Genomic DNA, 27,824 nt, shown 5'->3' with positions numbered 1-27,824 from the left:
ACACTTTCACACTAGAGTCCAGGGGTGGACAATTGTTTTGGCTCGAGGGCCACTTTGCATGAGCGGAGGTTATCGGAGGGCCGCGCACCGTTTGCAATGATTGTATTCATCAGTTAACATTGTATTTAATTTCAGAAAAAAAATATAAATCGTATAATAAAAATTAAACAAGAGTGGTAGTTATACTCTACTTATCTATTTGGTTAATTTTACGTTGGTTAGATTTCTAGCTGCTAGCAGAGTTCATTATACAATAAATTTAATGGGACAAGTGTACCCTATCACTTTTTTTAATGGTGTGACGGGCCATTAAAAATTGTTTAGCGGGCCACAATATGCCCACCTCTGCACAAGACGATTTAAGTCGTACGGGAGCTGTCTTCAGCACTGTTTATAATAATCTTTTCGTACGGTTAAAATCGTACAGAAACTGGCCACGATTTCAAACCGTGGGCTCAGGTGTCGTCTGATTGGCTGATGGTCTTTTGAAGTTCCTGTTTTTTATCCATTATGGTGATTTAATATTGTTTTGAATTGCCTTAATCGAAAGATTGTTACTCCCGGAGTAAGTATTTCACGCTTTTAGATTTTTAAGTGAGGATTTCTATTTTTAGCGATCGAATGAAAAGTGAAAATTCCCAAGCGCGCGGAAACGCAACGGCTAAGTATGAATTCTGGGAAAAGCCCGTGTGACGTCATTCTGGTTCGAGCTGCCGCCGTGTGAGGCCACGTTGGTGCGAGGCTGTGTGCGCCGATACGATGCAGGCTGCTTGCTGGTAGCGCTTGGCTTAAATAAGGATTATTAGTACCCTATTAAACGAAGGAAACTTTCCGACCTTTGGTAATTTTAATTGGTGATTATTAAGATATGTTTCCCTGATCCCAGTGCCTCATGCATGCATTGGTAATCTCAGGCGATGAAAAACTCCCGACTACTCGTAAAGCATCTAGGCCCCTGTGACGTCACGTGGAGTGGCATCGCATGTTCGCCAATCTGGCCTTTTCCAAATGAGGTTAAAATTGACCATTAACATTCGTCTAAACTGGGATTTATAAAACCAAATCATTTGTATACTATGAATACGCTAATGGTGGGTAACGAATCGCAATCATTGCCTTTCTTTTTCTTTGATGGAGGAAACTACTCTATTGATTTAAGTTGTCCATGTATTACTTATTGTTAGATGAAAGGCAGTATCACGATTGAAATAATTTGGATTGAGGCGGATCTCGATGGCTTCCTTGATTATGTGCTCCAAGTAGCGTTGTGAGCTGCAAAGAATTTTTGCATCTCCCCATTTAATGGCATGATCTTTATTAATACTGTATTCCGCCACAGCCGAATTCTCTCGTTGCGCTATTCTAAAATGCCTTCGGTGCTCATTCGAATAAGACACCTTGAGAATGGAGAACGAGCCAGTTTCGGAATCGTTGGCCAACACGACTGAATAAACCTGGTGTAGAGCCCGAAAAGAAGAAGTCCTGAATATTATTCATGTGGAAAAATTTAAATCGTTTACTATAGATGTGTTTGCCAAGGAGTGAAAATCGCAAGTGTAGATTGGCCGGTTTGGCTTACGAAGGAGGTGGATAGAACTTTACAGGCTTGCCCGGATGAAGGAATGGTGAAGAAAACTTGTCATCGTTGTTAGAAGTTATGTTCCTGCTATTTGATCGTTTTTGCTAGAATTTTACCCATATAAGGCCTCCTAAGTGCACCGCTAAATTTTCCCTCCATGTCCCTCCCTATACGGCGAGTAGCGTAAGTCCTTCGAATGAGATTTAACCTCGACCCTTTTTAACCCAAAGCTGCTCCTGGGACAAATAAAAGAAAATAAATATCAGATACAGTAAATATCCATATTTTCTTTACATGTTAAAATAAATCTTGGAGTGTAGGTCAATGTATGTTATGCAAAAAAAAGTTTTAGCCAACGTTTCTGTTCATTTGAAACCATATTCTCAGGGCTTAACTTTGTACATATTTATTGATATTAACATAATAACTCCTACACCTATTTTAACATGTATTAAACGAGGTCAAGATAAGGAAAAAAATAGTAATTATTTTCTGTATCTGATACTGATGTAATAGCCGAAACCTGTCATAGAAATATTTAAAAATATTCTGTGGAAGTAAAAAAAGAGTCTGTTATTGATAAAATATGGAGCCCTTCCACCACGTTTAAGCTTCCAGTTTCGATTTAAATGAGAAAGGTAATAAGTTATAAAACATCGTAATTTCGTTTTTTCATGGAGAAGATAGTACGTTCACATGCTAGTGGCACGGAAAAGCTAGAAAGTCAATTGGTACAATAATTCAGCAGCTACGATTGACAAAAGTTGTACACCAATATAAGCTTCACAATGTTGGCAAACGCCTTCCTTTTTTCCCCTGTAAAATTCACATTTTGTGACTTGCCACCTTTCCCAAGTCAGCGCTTCGATTATTATGGCGGCTACATAATTTGCCATTAAATTTTACAGGACAAAAGAACACGTAGATTAAATTTTTCCTGAATAGAGCTGAAAATGTATACATTTTTTGTTACTAAGAAGAAACATTGGGTTATAAATGTTTAAAACAGGGGTCTTCAACCATTTTTAATGCAAGGGACAAAAAGCAATTACACATCGTCCGGAGGGCCACAATGATCCTCGTCACTTCACCACATCAATAAATTTACAAAAAATTAAAGTGCATTAATCTTTATGGGTTAAAAGTTCAATCAATCAATGTGATTTTTGACATTTTTTATTTTTGACGTGTGTGTCAATATTTGGTACGCGATATAATATTTTTTTAGAATCCAGGGGCCGCAAGAAATTAGCCGGCGGGCCGCATGCGGTCCGAGGGCCCCGGGTTGAAGACCGGGTTTAAGTAATCGCGTCAGTTCTATATGATCCGAGAGGTTTTTTTAACGAATAAAACTTACATTCAGTTAAATACTTCAGTAATTTGCGTCCTATGTAATCACATATAGTACTCTTTCTTTCCAAGCCATTTCTGTGTCCACGTATATGCATTGTGTATCATAATTTACCGTTTCGACCCGACGAGAGAGTTTGCGTCTTTAAAAAAACTGCTCTAACTGGTTCTGTGTAGCTCATAATTCAGGGGTCCTCAAGAATCTGCTTTAGATTTTTGTCACTTTGATGTATTTTTCTTCTTGCTTTCTCGATATTGCATCGTTTTATGTTGATAATGATGTTGCGTACTCAATGCAGGTCAAATGGATTGCGTTCTTGAGTGATGCTCAGAGAAATTCCAAGTTTTACGGAAATGTAAGAATTTTATTTTTGGTTACTCATTGTTCACGTTTTTTCCCCACAGACAGAAATCTTTTTTACACAAAATTTTCACATTTAGCTGTTTATATTTTTTTGACATTTCACAAACAGTGTATGTTGCATATTCTTTGAATCGTAAACGATTGTCCACCATTTTTTTAATATGCTTGCGTTGACGCTATCGAGGGGTTAGGTGGAAGAGGGGACTATTAGTCTCAACCTCGCCCGAATAAAGGCATTTTATTATTATTATTATTGATTTTGACCTTGTTTACTTTGGTGACTTTCCAAGGAAGGGTATTTATGAGGATGAAGAACTGGAAAAATTTATCAGTTTAATACTGCATCCATTCCACTATTCAATTCCTGAAATCACCTTTCATGAAGGTCTTACTTTGCTTTGAAATCAAGAAGCATCTCCTTAGAGCACAGACAGAAACTAATTTTCATTCCATTAAGTATTTTTAAATGCTAACAATTAACTATGTTTTGATTTTTTCGCTATTCAATTGAATTTAATAGTGCCCTCTACCACTTTTGTAAAGAGTAATTTTTAGTATTAATACTAATTAGCAAATTCTAGTTTTTAATATTACAACTAAAATTTTCAATCCCTAAATGTATTAGACCATTTTCAAGTTCTGTAAAGGGTGACGTTTAATTCAGAACGATTCATGCAAATATTGGCATTTTGCGTACCCACGAAAAATACGGTTTTATTGAAATGTAATTTATTCTAACTATACGAGCCCTCACTTTTGTGTTGAAATAGGTGTGTTGAATTTTCACTTTAATTGTAATTGGCTTTATTTTTTATTTCAGAATGTGATCCTAAAAGAAGGAACTCAAGCTTGGGATGTGTGGAAGAAACTGCCCATTCCCATGAACTTTGAAGTGTACTTTTTCAATGTCACCAATGTTGACGAGGTCCAAATGGGGATGAAGCCTAAGCTTAAAGAAGTCGGGCCTTATGTTTATAAGTAAGTAATTGATTTTACTTCACTTGATTGAATACATGATTTATGTTTGAAGAATGCTATACCTACTATACCTACACGATTTCATACCATTAGGATTGAAACATTTTTTCATAACTGACCCAGAAAGTGGCTCACAAAATTCTTAAACGAAAATAGTAAATGTTGCCTGTTAACATTATTTTAGCTCAGATGATGATCAGAATCCAAGAACTGATTACCACAGTCTGAGTACTTTGCATTGAGAACAAAACCATTGGATTTTCCATAATGCCTACACAAAGACTGAACGGTTAGGTTCGCTTGACTTAAAGGCATCACTTGGGAGACGAAGCTTATGCAGCAAGTGAAAGCCAAAATATAATTTCAATGCGCTGTAGAACATACCAATTGTGAACCAATTAACCCTTTCTAACCCAGAGAAGCTCTGGGAGAAATTAAATTTCAAGACTTCTCATTAAAAAAAAATGAGAAAATTTTCTCCTCAATCATAACTATTGTGGCAGCAATGTACATATTTTGCCATTAAACTTAAGCATACATAAACATAAGCACAAAAGAACGCGTGGTTTAAATCTTTCCTGAATAGAGATGAAAATGTATACATATGTGATGTTATGTACTCAGAAGCAACATTAGGTTATAATGGGTTAACCATTTCACGCTGGACGTCGGGTGGAGCCGACGGGCATTCCCATACGTAGGGTTCCGTCCAAAACACGCTATATTCGCTACCGGACGCTACAGACGGAAGTGCTCCGGAGCACCGGTCCATAGGCGCTACGTTCGCTACGAGAATTTCTTTTCGGACCGGTAAGGAGCGAAGTCAAAATGGCGGAAATTAACGAGGGCGGGCTAACTGGGATTATTAGATCGAAGAGATGGTTTTAACCCTAGGAAGACTGAAAAAAAATTATCGCGTAGTAGCCTGACTGGGTCCAATGGACACTGAAACATTTTTTCCGCAATATAACCACTTTATGATAAATTTAGGCTGAGTTAAGAGATGGTTTCCATCTTATTTACTTCCTTAACATATTTCTTCTCGTATTTATTATTATTATTAAATTATTTTTTTGGAAGCTATTACTGCAGCGAAGCATAATATTATTCTCTCTACCAGAAATATCATTCCACCTTTCCCATTTTTATGTATGTTCATTAGCACAATTATATGAACACATATTACAAAATGGTTATTTGTCCATGTTAAATAAGATATGTAACAAATTTAATGAAACAAAATTATGATGCATTTACAAATGTTATAAACCATTATGCTACTGCAACCACTGATTGCATAAAATTTCTGAATGCTATTGGAATATATTTTGCGCACATCGTGAAGATGATGTTTGTGTCTTTCTATCCTTTTTGTAGTTTTACTTAAGACACTTATTTTCCTAGGTTGCTAAGGTTGGGGGGAGTTTGTCATAATTTTCTTTTTCACGATTTAAATTCTTCCGATAGTTGATTTTCTCTTGGATTCCATGAGATTCATGAGATACCACTTTGTTAGGAAACCCTGTAGGCTGTACGGAATTTACAGACGTGAGCTCGGGTGGAATCCCTCGTTTATTTTACCTCATGATCTCTAAAATCGCTAAACCTCTGGAAAGTAGTCGGCGGTCTACTTTCACATATTATGTTTCTGGCTGATTAGTCCCTCAACCATATCTGTAACAAATCTTTTTCCTTGATTGACCTCTTGGCATCTACATATTATAATCTCTACCTGTGTATATTTGGGTATTCCATTTGTATGAATCACTACTACCACTTGCAGCCAAAATTTCAATTTTATTCAAAGATATAATACCATACTTTCCTGGTTTTGATGAAACAAACTCTCTAATGGTAGAGTGCCGACGGAACATCAATAACTGATGTCAACTGTCATGCAGGGTCCTGGCACGAATGCATATTTCAAATAATCATTCCACCCATCAAATATCTCTCTTATAGTTTGCAACTTATCTTCTCCTCTGCTTTTCCTCATTTCTGTGGCATTATCAAAGCGAATAACCCGCAGTATTATTTTGACTCTATAATACTATTGAATATTGGTCGCCCGTCTAGTTTACTCAAAAGTTGTGAAACATTTTCATTTTTGACTTGTAAAAATTGTAAATACTAGCAATCCCAGAACCTTATTTATTCCAGTCATTTTCTTCATTCTACAAAGCTTGAAGCAATGGTCCATGTTCTAACAAAATCAAAAATCTTAGGACGCAAAATTAGCAAAAGAGCAGAAGACAAAATAAAAATTCCGCACGGCGTACAGGATATGACGCAAAATATTACGCCTTTGCGTTCTACCCTTTCTGGTGGCAAGAGGTTTTGTTTACCACTCTTTCAGATTTCGTGAAATGAAAATTTTCTCTAGATAAGAATTCCCCATTTTCGTATTTCTATCATTTTCTCAGCAAGATGAAGAAAAAATCGCCCAAGGTTTAGTTATACTCCATCCTTATTCAACACTTTATGCTCCATCACCACTTGAGTCACAACTACCCTCCTCCTGTCAGCGCTGTATGTTTAGATGCTGAACACGTCCTTCTGCAATCTTTAGATGAATGCACTCTAAATGTGTCACTATTAGCAAGCCTGTGAATAAAGTGACAATGAAATTTATCAATTTTTCATTCCAAACTTTACTTGGATATAAATGGAAGATAACATTGTTCGTGCTACTCCTTTGTTGTGAATTGAGGTAAAAATTAGCAAAGCACTGTCTCATATTATGTTTCTGATATCATCAAGCAATTCAAAGAGCTCAATAGCCACAGTAGAACAACCAATGTTTACAAGAACTACAAACAATGCTTTTTTATTATTACCTCAAAAATATCTTGATAGTTATTTTGACTGTAATATCCAATGGGCGACGCCGATTTCTTAGCTCCTACTACACAGTATATCAATAGTCACTCTATGAATTCAGTCACATCAATACCTCACAACAAAAAATTTGGTACCACTAAGCATCCTGTAAAGCTAGGAATAATAAAATAGCTGTATATCATAGTAGATGAAAATCAATACACCACTTCATCTAACTAATCCATCGGAGGAGTAAACGATTTGTTAAATGAAGTAAATACTGAAGTAGTACATTAGAATGAAAGACTATAATCTTTTATATAATCCATAAAGGTTTGTACTTACCATGTACGGTATCAAAATGTAATGATGGAATTCAAATTCTTCAATGTCTTCAGTCAGATAGTTGGAATAAAAACAAATGTCGGCAGGCAGCAAGAATACTCCAGTTTGCGAACGTAACTTCTGACTGACCACCACGAAAGCACTGCAGACGTTAGATGAACGGTCTCACACACAAAACTAATAGATTATGGGACTGAATGTAGATAATTCACACTGTATATGCGTCAAACCAGAGAAAGTGGCAAAAACTACCCATTACGAAACGGTGTGGATACATGTTTCTGACCGTATCACTCTAAATGTGATGTTGTAAGAGAATATGAAAGGCTTCCAGCTCATCCATAAAAATCGCCCACTAATTGGTAATAAGTATCGCCTACGGCTTTGTTTATAACTACGCAGGCATTGAATCTCCCAGAAATACAAAGTAAGTAAGAAAATTGCTGAAAAGTTGAAATGAATTACCCATAGCATTGAAAATAGTCAACTGGGTCCAATGGACCCAGTCCGTCCACTATGTAACTTTGTAGTATACCGTAAAATGCAATGAGCCCATTCTCGTTATTTCTTGCTATTTTATAGAGGACATGCATTTAAGAAAAGTCACGGCGTCAAAATCAGTTTCGTGCATTTTTTACATAATTATAAACTTTCAAAACTACCAACTGGGTCCAATGGACCCAGTCCGTCGTTCTAGGGTTAATTGCGAATTGAGGCGATTATGGTTATTGAAAATGTTCGAATGTCATTAAAATGAATTTTATTTTCTTGTATCGAGGCTCCACAAAGTAAACCGAGAATCTTTGGACTGTATTTCTTACACCTTCCCCTGCATACTCCTTCTAAATGAATCTAATTACCCTCGTAAAGTAAAAATGAGGTATTCTACCGTTTACTCACTTGAAACATATTAACTTATAATGGCTAACGACTATTATAAAGCATTAATCCATTCCAATTATTTTTATATCCTACTTTTCCTTTAATTTATGACATGAGAATTGATGTGTGGATATATGTTCATTTGTCGGATGCATTCAGGCCCGGCGTGAGGTCCAGCTTAGCGAGACCTTTGGGCCCCTCTTCGGCAATTAAGCCCGGCCCTCCCTCTCATTTATGATCATCCTCACCGCCAAAACCGTTGCGGAGTGGCTTTATTATCAATAGTTTTTTCAATGATATATCTTGATGCACACTAACATTATTTAATTCTTGGAAATGAATTCTTCACTTTGTTCTGTGCGTAAGAAATTTTCAAACGAAATTTTAGCGATAGAAATAACGGACTTCCGGACTTATAACCTTAATATATAGGTACCTTGTATTTACTAACTTTGTTGTTATTACCGCAAGAAGCCCGTTTAAAATTCCACAATGCTAACAAAAAATTTTAGTAATCCTTTTAGAAGAGTAATTTAATGAAAATAAAATACAATGTTTGGTTGAAAAAACTCTGGTAACGCAATAAGTTGGCCGTGGATTCGTACTATGATGGGGTTCTAGGGTGTAGTGCAGTGTCCGGGGTAAGGGACGGGCGCCCAGTTGAGCAAGGTCCCTAATCTGAGGGATGAAAATACCAGGGTGACTACACCCCAAAAAAGAGCTCCGTACGGAGAGGTTTAAAATATTCTCATGGTACTCGTAGCCCGAAATTGTTTTCCTATTGTGGGTGCCGTCAGGAAAGGGTTTAATGTCTGCTCCATGCACTTTTAATGCTTCGCTTTATTCAGAATGTCATTAAATGTAGTGTAGTCTGTTTCTCTGAAAAATATCATATGATATGGCGACAGTTACATGGCCATCTACTAATCTTTATTTTTTAGTGGTATGGATTTATCGGATTATCATTTATTATTTCTTTTCCTCTTCCTTTTCAACAGCAAATTAACATCACCAGTGACAAGTTTCTCTTAGGCTTTCCAAGTAGGCTTCCGCGTAGACTATGTTGATATTTAACGATTTTCCGGGGGTTTTTCCGCGTTTATCCATTTTGTAGGACAATATTTCGCCAACTGGAACGTTGGCGAAATATTGTCCTACAAAATGGATAAACGCGGAAGAACACCCGGAAAAATCACTAAATATTTCTCTTCGGCTCCTTAATATTTTTATTTTATCGCATTATTCCCTATTTTCTATACTTCTATAATTTTCTATGTAAACATAGAGCAACTTACTGTATTAGAGATTACTAACCTGAAGTTGTTCTCATTATTGACACCGACTCCATGATTAATTTGAATAATGCTTGTTTAAAAAAATCCGCTCCCACGCCTATGGTCCTGCACTTCTACTTGTATATGTGTAAGATATGAGTACAGAAGTTCCCTTTAGCAACAGTAATTCTCCAATTAATCTATTTTGGAAGCACCTCATGATTGAATGGGTCTAAAATTGTAATACATAAGCATGCATATGTATCGAAGTCCTTTCAGCATGGCAAAAGACATCCTCGAAGCCTGATGGGATCATTAAAGATCTGTGGTACGTATGCTAGTGAATATTCCTCAAACTGAGGGAAATTTCCTTCAAGAATTAAACACAATCAAAACCGTAGCGACCCAAAATGTGTACAATACAGTGCTAAAAACAAAAAAAATAGAAGCAAAAACAATTGAACTAATGGCCACCGTCACAAAAACATCCTTCACTGAGAAAAATACACGCAAATAGTGCAAAATTCTGTTTCTCGTTCTCTTATGCTACCGAATTACAAAATGCATCCCGAGGGAAAATACAGAGCTTTGTTCTACACACTAACTGACATGGGGAGAATACAGACAAATCCAAAACACAAAACAGACAAGCGTTAAAAAAATGGGGTGTACAAGATCTTATGTGGTCTCGTGATGTAGGGCACTTGTGGGGCAAACGGGTTGTAGTTACACCACCAGGGTTAACGAAAACGAATGCGACTTCAATGAGGGGGAGGATCAGTGAATGGAGGCTAAGCATCTCACAGAAACAGGACATACTTGCAAGTTCGAAATAAAAATCCTCCACTTCTAAACAAAAGGAATAAAATTATACGCTTGGGAAATTATGGAAATGCACGATCGCAAAAATTGGAATTCGCCCCGGATGAATGAAAGTGTCTTCTACTTTCCCTTGCTCAATAACTGACAATAGAATTAGAAGTCTGTGGCCTACACAAACCAACAGCTGTATCCATTGAGAGCTGAAACACCCTTCCCTGATGAACCCCATCCCTCTCACATAAGAAGCTGGACCATAGCTTTCCATCCTCCTGCAATGACCCTCAAAAATTCCTTGGGAAGGAGGGGTATTTTAATTTTCTACGGCCACCACCCTTCATACACAACCTCGCCCAACTTCCCGTCTTCCCCTCCCCTACCCCCGCCCACATCATAGAAGAACAATGGATGACGTACATGGGGTTGACGTTCACAAGAAGAAGAGCATCTGCCAAAAACAACAGGTTTTCATAGGCAACTCGCATGCCATTCAAATTATTAGTGCGCCACATATCACTTATTAGCACTTATCATCACTCATGGTCATTTATCATTTGACCATATTTTCCCTGCATTTTCCGTAAATATTTTAAGTGCAATTCTACTTTTGATTCTTTTCTAGCAACTCTGCCATATTTAGACTTGAATTAATAAATGGAAACAGGCATAAATTAATAAATTTTCAAATCACCTCCATATTTTCTTTAAAATTTGTGCCCTTTATTTATTTTCACCGCAAAAAAGATTTAACGAATCAAGCAATCCTCCAATTTAACATTGATAATAAACTATTTTTTCTCATTTTTAATAATTTTAACCTCACATTCATTATATGTGAGAAATTATGGATATGTTTAGGTAGGAAGGGGTTTTTAGCAATTAATAAATGACGGCAAAGGGGTTTATCTTTATTTAGCACCTAGTCTAAAGTTGACCCATGAAATATAAATGTTAATGATCTTCTGTTCTTACACAATGACAACGTTCGACTGGTACTTTACCTGATACCTCGGGCGAGGGAATGGGGTTTGGGAAAGGGAAGGAGGGGAAAATTTAGGGGTGACGAGACCTGAGATAGGAGCGTTCGGATAAAGAAAGCCTTTCGACTGCGTAGTTCACTCAACATAAATTTAATAAGTTTTTAAAGATGATCATTTACAAATACAATCAAGTCGATAACAAAAGGAACAATTAACTTCTTTTCCTTGGATTTCAATGAAATATAACGCATAACTCACTAGGCTGCAGCCTCTCAAATATCCTCAACAGAAAAATTTAAGTCCTTAACCTAGACCAAAAAAAATCACGTTACACGTTTTTCACATTCATAACCCATACGAAAACCACAAGAAAAGGGACCAAAAAAAAAAAGAAACAAAAAAGAAAAGGGGGGGGGGAATGGAAATATAAAGCAACAAAATAAATGTTGCACTGAAGTTCACACTATAATAGGGGGTAGTACTGTCATCTTCTCTACTTGAGCGAGGGAACTTTATAAACATTTTTAGCGAATTCTCTTCATGACTTGGCGGGGTGGGACTTTTCTTCTGTTCTTTGGGGGGGGGGGGGATTTCATGGCTTTTTCTCTTACAATATGTTGAATTTTCGGGGCTCTCGATCTGTTGATGGTGGCGATTCGTTCCGCGGCGTAGGCTGCCCTGCACCCTCTCTGGCAGGTTCACCGGTGGGAGATGACCTGTTGGCAACATTCGGGCGATCCTTTCCTTGGTACCAACGAGTCTACCGTGCAAACTACTACTCGTATCTAGCACCCTCTTTCTCTCTCTCAGGATCTGTCCACCAACTTCGTCTCTCATGCCGTCTCCCACACTCCGCCTACTCATAGGAGCGTTTTGCTTACGTGGAAAAGCAAAAAAAAAGAAGCCCTTTTTCTTAGGTACACCACGTTATATAGTCTTTGAGGGGAGGGATCACCAGGGGGGGGGGTCAGGGGAAAAAAAGAAAAAGGAATGATGCACATGGGGATGGACGGTCACTTCACCAAGGACACGGGGGGGGGGGGGGGGGGGGGGGGGGGAAGAAAATGGGGAAACATCAAATGGGGACCCAACTGACTCATGTCACACACTCAAAACCCTCTTACACTCACTCACACATACAGACAAACATATCTCTAACCAAAAAAACGGCCTTCCTTTACCGTCGCACTCCCATCTCCCATGTCCAAATGTAATTGGGCAGATGGCACCGGTTACAATACTTAAAGCTTACCTATAACTTTAACAACCATGGCTTGCCTCCCCCCCCCCTAGTTTTGGTCCTGGGTACGCCCTCTGGCTCTTGTCCGTTTCCCCTCCCATGAAAATGTTCAAACCCTGCTGTTTCATATTTTTGTTTGTGATTTCGTTGCAGGAGACCATGTAATACATTTGTGGTCTAAGCCTTGTAATCACAATTTTAGAATACTCGGACACTAAATTTGCATTAAAAAATCTTAGCTTCTATACCCAATGTAGTATTGCAGTCATGATTTATTATTCTATTCCTGATAATTTGAAGTTCAATAAACCATCTTCTCAGATCATTGCCAAATGTTGTGGGAATTAGCATTCAACGTATTTATTGGGATATTATTTTCATACTTTAAGGGTGTATCCATTTCATTACAGAGAGTACAAGGAGAAACATGATATAGTTATTGATGAAATCAGTGGAACTGCTTCCTATTATCAAAACACCCTCTTTGAGTTTGACGCTGAAGCCTCTGGGGATCTGACAGAATCTGATAATGTGACAATATATAATCTAGCTATAATGGTGAGTACTGTCCTCTATCCTTCAGTGATTAATGGGTTCGTGCGTCAAATATTTTTGATGCTCGATTGTCATAGAGTATAATATTTGAAGGATTCAAATTTTTGTTTTTTTTTTATCTTTCTCCAAGCTATTCTAGAGCTAGTTGCAACAAAAAATCGATGGTCTTAATCAGGGGTGGTCTGTCCAGATCGGCTGGTCTGCAATTGCCAATTGGCAATTGCAGACCAGCCGACCTGGACCCATATCCGACTCTTAAGAGACCCATATCCGACTTAGGGGGCCCCTACAACGCTCAGGTTTATCGTGAAGCATATATGAAGTGTGTAGTAAAAAAAGGCTCCGATTACTTGAACAAAAGTATTTTTTGCAATGATAAAATATTATGTTTTCATTAATTTGATTTATTTGCAGCATACTAAGTATGAAAAGGCTGTTAAAAAAGTAAATACAATAAAGGCATTAGAAGATTAAAGAGAAGCTGATGCTTTTTTGAAAGGTTAATTCGAAAGCATGCTTTGCATTCAACCAAAATAATGCATGAAAAAATGCATTGAATTTTGGTGGTTTTTTAGATTTCGGTGCAGTTTCAAGGAATGAATTCACTAATAAGATAATATAAACCATAATACATTATTAACTATCATAGGCGGATCCAGGGGGGGGGGGGCACGGGGGCACATGCCCCCCCCCAGACCCTTAAAAATATGCTAGATTTTTAATACGGTCCCATTATCATTTCGTTCATTTTGTATTACAAAGTATCCTTGTGCCCCCCCCCTGAACAAAATCCTGGATACGGCCTTGCTTGTGCCCCTCCCAGAAAGAAATCCTGGATCCGCCCCTGTTAACTATTATAAGCTGTGAATATCTCACGCATCATATTTTTTTTTCTTCCGAAATTTCAATTTTTTATTAACTTTCATCTAGTTTTTAAGAGCCAAAGTAGCATCAACATCCATTTCCAGGCATATAACTTCCTAAAATTTTCCGGAAGAGTACCCCCACCAAATATAAGGTACATAATCACAACGTAGAATTTATAATTGCAAAAACAACTCTGCTTCAAGAAATCTGAGTCTATTTTCATAGCACCTTTTATCCATGGAGTAAGGAGCGCCTAATCATGAGCCCCAGCCGAGGGCAGTGATGTAGCCAGGAATTTCTTTCGGGGGGGGGGGGGGGGGGGAGGGGGGGGGACACAGTGGGTGGAATAAAATATTTTTTTCTAAATTTCTTTGGGCAAAATATGAACTATCTCCATATTTTTGTTAATTTATTGGTGAAAATTGGTAGCCAATAATATTTTTCAAGTATAAATTCGCTTTAAACTCAATTTTAGCCATTCATTACCATTTGGAAAGGGACATGCGAAAGGACCCGCCAGCTACCTGTGTCGGTCCCATACTGTTTTTTTGTCGGTCCTTTCCTCCCCTCCTTTGCTTGCGGCTCAGGTACTTCGTGGGCCCGTGCGCCAACATACGGTATTCACACTATATGTAATACGTCATTGATTTGAATACAATTTTTCAAATTGTGATCTAGGAAATGCTGCATTTTAAATCTTCGTTCAGAAATCCCCCCCTCACCATCTTCCCCTCTTCCCCTTTCTTCCTCTCCCGTCTTCCCCCCTCCCCTCAACCTAGAAGCGCTTTGCTGAGTCGCACTGTGCGAGTGGCTCTCAGGAGTGTGCTATGAGCGGTGAGGCAGCTCCACAAAAAGTCGTTTATGCCATCACTACAAGCAATAAGTAGAGGGTTTTCAGGGACGCCGATTTACAAAAAATATTTGGGGGGGCCCAAACCGGGGATCTTGCCCCAGGAAATTTTATAAGTAGTGAGCTTTGAGTTTTTAGGCATTTTAGAAGAGTCATATGATCAATATTAGAACCCTGATAACTCGAATCTCGATATCTGGACACCCCGGGGAAAATCGACAAGCCTGACACAATATTTCCTCACACCCATAAGGAATTTTTGAGGGGGCTAGGGCCCCCTCAGGCCCCATGGAGTCGGTGCCCCTGACCGGGTTTTTAACTATTCAGCTTATTAAAACAACTTGTCTGTTTCCACACAATTTTATTTTCACCGACCATGGTTTTGGCAACTTGTGCCATTGCCTTGGGTGACAGCCTTTTTATAGGTTTTTCAGGAGGGGGGAGATGTTATTGGGGTGTGTTCAATCTGAGGTTACTGATGACGTCAATGCGCGATGGGTTGGAGGTAGGGTAATGTTCAGAAGGGATGGGTGGAATGGGAACACATGGTCGTTACATAATTTAAAATCAGCGGGGCAATTCACAATTTCAAACTGTTCTAAGAAATCCAGTTTCCGCCCCTTGTCATGTACATGTAAAATTTTTGCATCAAAATTGCACCAATGGTGTTCGTCATTCAAATGTCTTGCAATTCCTGATGAGTTGTCATTATTTAAGAAACATCGTCTATGCTCTCTCATTCTCATTTTAAAACTCCTCCCAGTCTGGCCAATATATTTGGTTTCACAATCGTCACAAATCAGTTCATACACTCCACTTTTATTATCATTACTATATGCATCTTTAGAGTTAAACAATAATTTACCTAGTGTCAATGGATTATAAAAAGCCACTTTCGTTTTGTCATTTGAAATAAACTTATCAAGTTTAAAAGAAATTTTCTGGATAAATGGTATCTTTCGCCAGTTAGATGGTTTGTCTCTATTCTCTGGCTTGTAGGCTATCATATTGAGGGCTCTTTTCCGTCTAGAACATTCTAAGAGTCTGTTTATTAAATATGTGCCAAATCCATTCCTTCTCGCAATGGTTTTGATGGCGTTTAAGTTGAAATTTTCTACGGACATTAGTATGTTTGTTAATCTGTTGATCATTGCTTTGAACGAGCTTATTTTGTGGGAAGGATGGTGGTTAGAAGAGTTGGGAATTATAAAGTCCGTAAAAGTACTCTCACGGTAGATTGAGTAATCGTGATATCCCTTTTCAATGGAAATGCTTAAATCTAGGAAGTTGATATTTTTGCCTCCATATTCTATGGTGAACTTAATTGATTAGTGAATTGAGTTTAAAAGGGATAAAAAACCATCTATCTGACGTGAGGTACCTGGCCACATACATAAAATATCATCAACATACCGATACCAATAACGAACATTCTTTATTTTTGGATTTGAACAGGTTTTGCTCTAGATTGGCCATGAAAATTTCCGCTAGAATTGGTGATAATGGTGACCCCATAGCCAGACCAGTCTGTTGTTTATAAAACTTTCCATTATATAAAAAATAGTTCTGATCAGTACATGTATCTAAAAGTAACTTAATTTCAGTCACCAAGGATGTATTTAGACCAGAATCTTTTAGTAAATTAGCCGCTAAGGTACATGCTTCTTTTGCTGGTACTGAGGTAAACAAATTACACACATCAAAAGATAAAATTTTAGCGTTGTGTGGAATTTTCTCAGTGGAAATTTTTCTTACAAGTTCTAATGAGTTTTTAACACTATATTGTGACTTAAAAGTGGTCAAGTTTTTTCGAAGGCTATTTAATTTTACTGCTAACCTATGGCAGGGGGCAGTGCTGTGTGACACTACGGGTTTGATGGGTATTTCAGGTTTATGGGTCTTGGGCAAACCGAAAAATCTAGGTGGTGATGGGTTTTGTTCACCAGCTTCCACTTTTCTTCAGCACTCAACACAATGTCTTTACAATGGCACAAGTTGCCGAAACCATGGTCGGTGAAAATAAAAGTGTGGAAACAGACAAGTTGTTTTAATAAGCTGAATATCAAAGATTTCCACCGCATCATGCCGGACACTGTATCTTTTAGTTTTGAACTAATTTCTACTCTTTTCATAATGGAAGCAATTTCATTTGTCTAAGAAATCTTTAATAAATTCATGATTTTTCAAGATTTCGCTTTCTTTTTTATGTGGGAAAGGAATTGTGTTTTTACATTTTGGGGGGAATCTTGACCCCCTGGACCTCCCCCATTGCTACGCCACTAGCCAAGGGCCCCTAGCCCCAGACCACCCGTGGTCTTAACCTTTTGGCTGGTATGTTGATTATGCCACAAGCTCATGCCAAGCATTTCACTGCTTCTTAGCTACTCCTTGGTCTTGATCATGGGCCTCATGTGGTCCATTATTATTTTCTCTTTTTTTTAGTGATTCTTTCCCTCCTTGAAAGAAAATGCTAAAATGAACCAGAACTCTATTAATGTCAACTCTTGAGGAATGGGCTGCAAATTTGCCTTTTCTTAAGTTATATTTCCACTGGTCACCAAATAAATCTTGAGATTTATCTCAGAACTGTGGCCAATGAATACTAGCCTTAGTCTCCTAGTGATCTCCTAGAAGCGAGTCTCAAGAATGTGTCCACTAAAGGATAAATGCAAAAACATTGCTCGTCTATTAGTATTCTGAGACCCGAGACCAGTCACAGAAGAACGAATTTGTGTCAAATTGTGAGACTTTGTCTCAAGAGTAATACAGGAAGGGAAGTATGCATGTCCACTGGCAACAATTGAAGTCTCGGAGATTTATCTCATGCTATCGCCGAGAATGGCCTTACTCCCATTCCACTTTTCACTTGTGATTCGAGACTCCAGACTTAATCTCAAGACTTATAGTCTCCAGTGGATGCATAGCTTTACTTAAAACTTACTAGAGAATTATGTTATAAAACTGAATTTTAATTTTTCACAAAAATTTTAGTTAATTTTAGTTTAATTTACGTTACCAGTTTCAATGAATGGAAACGGTTTTGGTACATACGTAATACCTGTCTATATGTAATACGATGACTATGCCCCTGATGGGGATATGAATTGTAGTGAAACTGGTTTTGCTATTAAAATGTTGGGGGAAAGTTGGTAGTCAGTTTTATTAGTAACATAGATTTCAATCAGATGAAAGCCTGAAAATACTATATATTACAAGAGGATGACTGATGAGTGAATTGTAATTTCCGGTCTGAGAAAAATACCCTATAATCTCCCATGTAAAATCCTAATTAATTTAAAATCATGGCTCATATTTATTAAAGCATTACTGCCTCATGTAATTGTAATAGGGCGCATTCCACCTCAATTCAACAAATGCCTGTCCCTTAGGTTCCAAGATTTCGATGAAACTTATTTGCATGGATCTATTTCTACCTCAAACTATATTATCATTTTCTTATTTTAATGCTTTGCGTAGAGCATAACAAGTGTCAAAAATGAAATTATTCCCCTCCTTTTTATTGCTATATTTAAATGTTTAAAAAATTATTAATTACTGTCTTGAGTAGTAACCATCTCGATAGTGGTGCCACATTTTCTCCCTTATGAGATTCCAGCTCCTCTATTAGAAATACATATTGAAGGCTTGTAATACTAGTCTGTGGATGTGATAACTCCTCCATATTTTGAATAAAGAGAAAAATAAGTATACTTTACTTTTACTTTTCCTTGCTCTCCTCCTTTTATGATGGTAGCGGGTATGCGAAGTCTTGATTTCAGAACCCAACGGAATGGGACTTTATAGGCCCTACTCTTGAAATCCGGGAATATTTACTCGGACCCCTTGTCTAATATTACCCCTCTTTGTAGTAAGGGACCATGGACATACAATTATTCATTCAGTCTGTTTGTGAAATAAATATTTGTTCCTTTCTCAAAAAATATAAACTAAGAGTTGATTTTTTTGTCTTTTAAGCACTGTTTAATATTTTTAAACAAAATTCTACCATAATTATAACTTATATCTTGATTTCAGTATAGACATAAACATGGAAATCGTTAATGCATTAAATCCGTTAGTATTGACGGTAGAGCTTTATTCAGAATTTGACAATTTTTAGAAAATAACGAGGAATTCAATTCAAAGTCTGTAGCTGTGTGCTGTAGATCCATATAGCTGATTTATATAAACAAATCATAAATTGACTACGAGCCAATACCACTTGTAAGGTCATAAACCCTGAAAGGAGGGAGCCCAACTACCTTCAGAGTCCGAGATAATATAGAGTCCCCGCTAGCAAGGGTAAAAAAATGTTGGTGCTGAGAGTGTATGATTATCTGCGAGACTCTTCTTAATGAATGTCCTGCAAAACTGCTCCATACAGAGGGGACCGAAGGGTCTCTTGGGGCTCAGTCCAGCAGTCATGCTTGGGAGAGAACTCCACGGTCTCGAAAGAGTTAAAAATGCAAACGCTCCAGCTCCATGGCCTTGATCCTTCTCTCCTCGGTTGGAATTATCAGACCCTTCCCTACCTTTTAACCCTCCAGTTCTCAGTCTCACTGTCCTTATGGGTTGAGGTGTATAAAATGTTATACTGTGACCACCCTTAAGATACATCTCCTTTAAAACCTCAATATTCTCAATATTTTATCCACTTGCCATCCATCAAAGTGTTATCCCATACACATAATCCGTTGCCTTGTCAGCGGAAAAAATGAGAAATTTAGTCTTCTTCAGGGCTCGATATCTCCATTGATAATGAGCCAATTCTTTAATTCTGTTTTGTCTTCAGTCTTCTAGGACTTATATTCACGTTTAAAGAGGTGTAGGTGCTTTAATCAAAAATTTTGGAAAATAGGCATCCTGTTGAAAAAAATTCTCTACTTTTTGATAAAGAAGAAGCTTTGTATACACATTTATTCCTGATACTTCAAAGGTGGCTTTCAAAGTGAGCTGAAACCACAGACATACAGTATTAAACTTTCTCATTCCATTTTATCTCAATCAGTAGTGTTTTATTCTATCTGTACAGTAGACACATATTACTAAGGATCAAACTATTTTTGAACATTAGACAATAAAATGCTTTGAATACATTGCTATATTGAATATTTTGCCCATCAATGAAACTTCATTTTAAATTAACGCTATAATATCCATTAATTCCATTCCAGGGCTTAATTGAAACTGTCAAAATCATGTTTCCAAGTTTTACTTTCATTGATTGGGACAAAAAACTTCCTGACGTAAAAAATGTATTTTTGACGGATTCTGTGAAAAATATACTATTTGATGGAGCCCTTTTTCTCAACTGTACTACTAGTCCTGCTTGTGGACTACTTAATCTTCCTCAACATCTACCGCCAACTATCATCAAAGACCCGGACGAAAATATACAATTCGCTCTATTCAGATATGTGAGTATATTTCATTATTCTTCTTGAAAATTTGATGTATATTTAACTGCATGTATCTGTTAACAAGAAAATTAAGCTATAAAACCTAAAAGAGTGAAAAAGTTACATGATACCGTATATGTCTGAATATATTCCCCCCTTTTTTTCCACAAATGCCTGAGGTAAAAGTAAAGGGGGGGACTATATTCAAATGCATTTATTAAACTTTTCCCAAAACTGAAACCTCAAAATTAGGGGGGGGACTATATTCAGAGGGGGACTATATTCGGAGAAATACGGTATTTATTGATTGCTATATTTTAAGTGAACCAAAGCATAATGTCTATCTTATATGGACATTAGCCAAAAATGTTGCATGTTGCTTACCTCTTTTATGCTAACTTTGCATGGTGAAAGCTATGTGGAGGGAGCCTACAACACCTGATTGAATATATGTGTCCTTTTGATTATTTAATTCTTTTGCATAAATACTGAACGTGTTGGGTACACTGCATGCTGGTGATTGGTCTCCCCCTATTGGAAAAAAATCAGCCAATTCAATAGGGTGGTTTCCCATAGTTTTTTATTGCCTAAATTGAAAGATTATTACTCCTGGAGTACATATTTCATGCTTTTAGATTATAAATGACGATATCTATTTTTTGCAATTAAATGAAAAGTGAAAAATTTCTAGCGATCGAAAACACAATGGCTGAGTGTGAATGCTAGGAAAAGCCTGTGTGACGTCTGGCTGCTGTTTTGTGAGTCCACCAGGGTGCGAAGCTATGAACGCTGCTATGATGCAGGCTACTTGCTGCCGAGCATGGCGGTAGCGTAGAGTGCCCTGCTAGCAGGTAGCGCTTGGCTTAAATAAGGATTACCTATTAATACCCTATCAAATGAAGAAAACTTTCCGACCTTAGGCAATTTTAATAGGTGATTATTAAAAAATGTTTCCCTGAGCTTTGTGCCTCATGCATGCATTGTTAATCTCAGACGATGTAAAACTCCTATCTACTCGTACAGAATCTAGGTCCCTGTGATGTCACGTGGAGTGGCATTGCATGGCCACCAATCTGGCCTTTTCCAAATGAGGTTAAAATTGACCATTAACATTCATCTAAACTGGGATTTCTAAAACCAAATAATTTGTATATTATGAATACACTAATAGTGGGAAATGAATCGCAATCACTGCCTTTCGTTTTCTTTGATGAAGTTAACTACCCTATTTAAAGTTTCAATTAAATTTCCTCATATTCAATAAAATTTACTCATATTCAATTGAATTTCCAAATATTCTATTGAAAATGAGAATATTCAGTTGAATATCAGAACATTCAATAGAATATGAGGAAATTAGGCCGCTTTCACACAAGCTGACTTTTTGCCGGCTGCCGTCCACAGTACGGCATACCTCGATGCCGCACAGTGGGCTGAAATCAAAAGAAGCTGGCCAAAAATGATATTTTTCACTTTTAAATTTGGAAAAACGATTATATTTTCAAATTAAAGAATAATCAGTGATCACAATACTGAAATAAAATTATTTCTAAGTAATTTTTTTGGAGCAGGAGACATCCGTCAATTTTATACAAAATGATCACAAAACGTTTTTCCCATTTTTTGAAAAAATTGACTGAAGTTTTTTGCTACTGTTGCGTTATGTTATAAAATGCCTAAATTTAAATCATTCCATTATAAAAAATAAACATTTTTAGAATCCATTGCGGGGAAATTTTTATTATAATGATAATTTTCACTACTTTTAATTAAACAATTAAAATGTCCTGATTTTCACGTGTTTTTAACCTAGGGTAGAGGAAAACTTTATGTTTTTCACTTTGCTTCACATAGGGTTTTGTACCACATTATAAAACAAAGTGTCATCTTTAATTTGCATATGAAAAATCCTGCCCTAATTTGCCACCCTGACTCTCCTATCATGTACATGAATGTCCTACCGTGAGACGCAGTGGTTAGAGGAGAACATTTGTTCAGACTTAGTTATGGTCGAGTATAATTTGCCAAAATTGAGACAAAATTACAGCTTGCATACATTTAGCATTCCATATTAGTCTTATTGTTCCACTTTTTCAATGGGCACATTTCGATTTCCATCACAAGACATGTACAATGGACTCAACTATTGCCCTGGCAAGTCAGAAGGTTGTCTCGGGAAGTGGGCGGCCATAAATAAATATATTCTAATTCTTAAAAACCCAATTCTAACCACTATACGCTCATTTATTCTGCTGTCCACACTCTCCTAGGCCTTTTATTGCTCCCATCAGCTCAAATACAGAAGGGCAACAAAAGTAGCAGAGAGCCGCCGAGGTGGCAGGCACTATAACTTTGAGTCGCTCACCATAATCACCTCCACCGCATTAGGATCCAGGATGTCTGAAAGAAGAGACTTCACCCAAGAAAATTCATGAGAATTCCTGTTGCCATGTGCTATTCCACCCATCCTATTGCTCCCCCCTCTCGAATGACGTCGATCCCTGAGTCGAGGTTAGCCTACTTCTGTGATTGGCTTCATTCATTTGGAATCTCTGGACTAGTCACTGTGATCATAAGCCCTGGTATTCCTAGATTGCCAGCCATCCGTCAAACTTAAAGGAATATAGATATGCTTTAATTATTGGGAAAAAGGTTTTTTTCATATATTTGAAGGAGACGCTGTGTGGAAAAAGGGTATTTTTTTGTGTATTTGAGAGATGACGGTGAATCAGAGAAGTGTATTTTGTGTTGAAGGTAATGCTGTGTGCCACTAAGGAGTGGCTTTTCTCATATTTCTTTTGGTATTCGAGGTGACACCATATGGGAGGAGTAGTATAAAGTCATTAAATATTATTACAGAAAAGACAATGGTCATGATGGCTGCTAAGATCGCTAATCTTCCTTCCCTTTATTGCATTAGTTAGAACGTCAACGCATTGGTTGCGGAACCTGGGAACACTACCTGTGACCCTTTGAATTTCTTAAAAAGTCTGATTGTGTAGGCACATCACCCCCCTTTTGACTGCACGGACTCTACTAGCCGTGATGGCTCAATGGCAAACTACTTATGTGGGCGGACTTTCGACTGATTCGCCCCAATTTAATCCTGAGGGGAAACTAAGGTTCAATTCGAAAAGAAGTGGTGTGTATGATGGTACCACCACAGTATATTGCAAAAATGTTATTTTTTTCCTCAAGGGTGTGATTTCAATTCTCATTTCTGTGCGACTACATTTATCTTAGTAACTCTATTTTCTTATTCGTTTGTACGGCAGAAAAATAATACATATGATGGGCGCTATGAAGTGAAGCTTGGCTGGAGTGTTGATGGACCCAATCCCACAGTGGATGGCGTAAAACTGATTGGAAAGATTGTGAGATGGGAAAACTCCACTACACTAACAAAGTGGTCAGGGGATTGCAATAAGTTAACTGGGACCGATGCTACCATATTTCCACCCTTCCTCACTGCGGATTCCAAAATAGACATTTTCAGCACAGACTTGTGCAGGTAAGTACCCACTTGGCCAGGTTTCCCTTATGACCGGCCTAGGCTGTTATAAGCATGTTTAAATTGATCTCTCCACATATGTAATATCCTGTTCAACATCACATCATTTTTTATGACAGTTCATTGTTTTGATCATAGCACTACCATTCATTCTTAACATCTTAATTTTTTCAAGATGCAAAAATGTTTTCCTTCAAAAACATGTACTCCCTGAAGGGCAATACTGAAGATCCATGGAATATGCAATTTCTTGCACAAAGAGTGGAAATAGAAATTTTCAGAAATTCAGAAAACTTGAGCAGTGGCAACATTAAGGGAATCTAACTGGATATTCAAACATTTCCTCCAACAAATAATTTGTATGCTTTGGATTTTGTATAATAATGACCATATAATTAAAATGATAGGTATACCAACTATGTACCTCTTTAATCCTTTTTCATGAGTCTTGATTCAGCATCATTTAATTTCCTTAGCCAACTTTTCCTCTCATGATCATTAACTGATGAGACTGAGGCATTCAAAAGACTGCTACATATCAATGAGGAAATCGTGTGCACTCAAGTGTGACAAAAGGAAATAAATGATAAATACAGTCAAACGTCGATAAGCGAGAACTGGATAAGAGATAGACCTCTATAAGAGAGATTAATTGACAGGTTTGTCATTTTTATCCTTTAAAGCCTCCATAAGTGAAAAATTAGGAACTTACACAAGTGAGAGATGTTTGGGCCTACTTCAGATGCGAAAATGCATGCACAAGGTCTGACTCAGTATGGAATAACGGGAAACCTATGTCACACTCAAACTTTAGATTATAATCTATAGCTTACATTTTAGTTAATCTTGAGTTGAAGGGAACATGTTCTTCACGAAATCAGCTATCAATTTCAAATGCACACTTTGACGGAAATTAAGAGAGAAAAACAGTGATATTTTTTCGAAGAAAATTTAAGATGTTTATATTGTTGCAAAGTTAAATACACCAAAGGATGAAGTTCGCAATTATAAGTCTTACAGAATCTTTATATATACTCTTAAAGAAATTCTTATAAGAAGTCTGCATTTCTTATAAAATTCTATAAGAATGTTGTGCAGGTCGCATACCTATCCGGTTTTTATTCAGCTGGCGTTTAAGTCTCCATAACTTATGTTGGCAATTGATTATTCTTTAAGGAATTCTCTTAAGTCTTTCTTAGGGAATTATGTATAACTGTTTGTTAAGTAGTGTTCTGCTAATTTTCTGGTGTTTTCAGCCGGTAGGTATTTGACATAAATGGTTTCAAGAAGTGGAGACTTCTTTTTATGCAACTTGTTGGTACCTATATACGAGGGTGGTCTGAAAAGTTTTCAACCTAACAAAAATACAAAATATTTTTTCTGAATTTTTTTTTTATTTTTCAACATAGTCTCCCTCTAATTCTATACACTTCTCCCAGCGATGCTCCCATCTTTGCAACCCGTCCAAATAGTACTCGGCGCTTTTCTGTGCAAAATATTTGTCTACGAAGGTGATTGCCTCTTCATTGGATGAAAATCTCTGTCCTCCGAGAGCAATTTTTAGATTGGGGAACATAAAGAAGTCACTTGGGGCTAGATCTGGTGAGTGAGGTGGATGGTCAAGCAGTTCAAAGCGTAATTCGTGGATTTTAGCTATTGCAATCGCTGAGGTGTGAGACGGTGCGTTGTCTTGGTGAAACAGGATTTTCTTTTTCTGCAAATGTGGCCGATTTTCCCCAAGTTCTGCCTTCAGCTTGTCAAGTAATGATGCGTGGTATTTTCCTGTGGTTTTTCCTTTTGCAAGATAATCGATTAAAATAACTCCATGACTATCCCAAAAAACTGTCGCCATCACTTTCCCAGCCGAAAAAACAGTTTTAGCTTTTTTTGGAGCCGGTTCCCCCTGTGCAGTCCACTGTTTGGACTGTATTTTCGCTTCGGGCGTATGGTGGTGTATCCAAGTTTCATCAACAGTAATTAGTCGGCGCCAAAACTCGGATTTATTGCGTTTAAACTTCGCCAATAGAGCGTTGGAAATGTTCATTCGAACAAGTTTTTGCTCTAACGTGAGCAAACGCGGCACCCAACGCGCGGACAGCTTTCTCATTCCTAAATGTTGATGTAAGATGTTACAAACACGTTCTTTTGATATGTTCATGACCTCTGCTATCTCTCTCACTTTAATTCGGCGGTCTTCTAGCACTATTTGGTGAACTTTGGCGATATTTTCGTCTGTAGTTGCAGTTTTTGGACGTCCCGAACGTTCATCGTCTCCCAAGCTCTTACGGCCACGTTTCAATTCAGCTGCCCAAAGCTTCACTGTTGTAAATGATGGTGAAGAGTCTCCATGCACAGAATCCAACTCATCCTTGATTTGCGTAGGCGTTTTGCCTTTCAGAAACAAATATTTAATGACAGCTCGATACTCGAGTTTGTCCATTATCACAAAATCACTCACATCAACTCACTAAAATGACTGTTACATAAAAACTGCACGTCCAAAATGGCTGAAACTTTGGTTAGTAACAATAAACAAATAAACAATTAAAATTCATAACTTTTATTTACTAGTGTTGCCATATTAACGTTGAGGTTGAAAACTTTTCAGACCACCCTCGTATATCCCTGAGAGCACACGAAAAACTGTAGACTTATAAATTCTGTCTGCTTTGAGTCTACAGGTTACTTATCCAATGAAAGTTCGATATGGGCCATGAATAAGCACGATGTATACTATGATTGCATACGTTGCAGGATACGGTTCACATGGAAACCTTGTTTGGTTGTTAGGTTGCTAAGGATCAATGGTGCAGCGAGGGGGAGGTTTTGGGGGATAAAACCCCCCATACCCCTGGAGCTCAGATAAATAGTAAAGTTTAATCCATTTTACTTTATTGGATTGATATTACTAATAAAATAGTGTAAGGGTTAATACAATACTCCTCAGAAAGCCTTAAAACTCACCTTGTTGAATCATTTATCTTAAAATTCAGCAATTTATTAATCTTGCACCTACCGCTTATCCTGGTGGGTATTCCATATCCCCACACACCCCGGTATAGTTGCACCTCACCCCCCCAGCCTTAATTCCTAGCTGCGCCCCTGCTAGGGATTGCTTTTATATGTTAACTTTTTCGTGATAGCAGTTGAATGAAATAAGTCATGTGCTTCTAACAAAAAAGGCATTGACCTCATTTGGTAAGTCTTACAAAACTGGCATTCCTAAAATCATGTTACCTTAAACAGACAGTTTGGTGGAATTTTAAACTTTTCATCATTAATTTAGATTGTGCAAAAAATCCACAGAGAAAAAATCGTTCGCCTTGACCAGGATTCGAACCCGGATCCCTCGATTTCCGGCCGAGTGCTTTAGCCAGTTAAGCAACTGAGGCGTCATTCTTCCCTGTGGAAATTGATATAGTCCACAAATTTCCACAGGGAAGAATGACGCCTCGGTAGCTTAACTGGCTAAAGCACTCGGCCGGAAATCGAGGGATCCGGGTTCGAATTCCGGTCAAGGCAAATGATTTTTTCTCTGTGGATTTTTCACACAATTTGTGCATTGTGGGTGACTCCCGTAAAGTTATCACCGTGGCTAGTCCCGGTATACTTCAATTAAAAAAAAAATTAATTTAGATACGGAGATATATTTTTTCAGATTGTGGCATATCTAATATAATTGAAAGTTTCAATGAAAACAGTGTTTCAATGGACAAAGTGAGTGATTTAGTCGTCTCTGAAGAGAATGAGAATGAATTTGTATGGTTAAACCTAAATAACATCTGCACTATTATTATTTTATGGAAAATACATCAACAATTATTCTCAATCAGTGTTTCTGTGATTCCTATTAATTTCCCCAAATCTTGCACTTATTGTTAGTTTTTTCTACCTATCCTTTTCTCCAAATGGCATCGAATTCCTTTTTACTTTGTCTATTTCTTTCATTATCTATCAAAATCTGAATCTAGAGGTAATTCTCTCTGGTATCTTAAATAAAAAGTGCTCATA

The 27,824-nt window shown here is 37.5% G+C and overlaps 1 protein-coding gene across 2 annotated transcripts in view; it reads left to right on the top strand.

The window, feature by feature from the left end:
- LOC124158688 (sensory neuron membrane protein 2-like) overlaps window positions 1-27,824 on the top strand; it is a 47,997-nt gene that overhangs the window by 1,238 nt on the left and 18,935 nt on the right. Inside the window, exons 2-5 of one of the 2 annotated variants that reach the window (XM_046533921.1) lie at window positions 4,114-4,271; window positions 13,042-13,189; window positions 20,078-20,320; window positions 23,578-23,813. In XM_046533921.1, the coding sequence (XP_046389877.1) occupies window positions 4,114-4,271; window positions 13,042-13,189; window positions 20,078-20,320; window positions 23,578-23,813 (785 nt within the window). The remainder of the gene's footprint in view (window positions 1-4,113; window positions 4,272-13,041; window positions 13,190-20,077; window positions 20,321-23,577; window positions 23,814-27,824) is intronic. The other variant, XM_046533922.1, reaches the window with a different exon arrangement.

Source organism: Ischnura elegans, chromosome 5, assembly GCF_921293095.1.
Source record: "Ischnura elegans chromosome 5, ioIscEleg1.1, whole genome shotgun sequence".
Taxonomy (NCBI): Eukaryota; Metazoa; Arthropoda; class Insecta; order Odonata; family Coenagrionidae; genus Ischnura; species Ischnura elegans.
The sequence above is the reverse complement of the archived record's forward strand: the minus strand, read 5'-3'. Positions and strand labels throughout refer to the sequence as shown.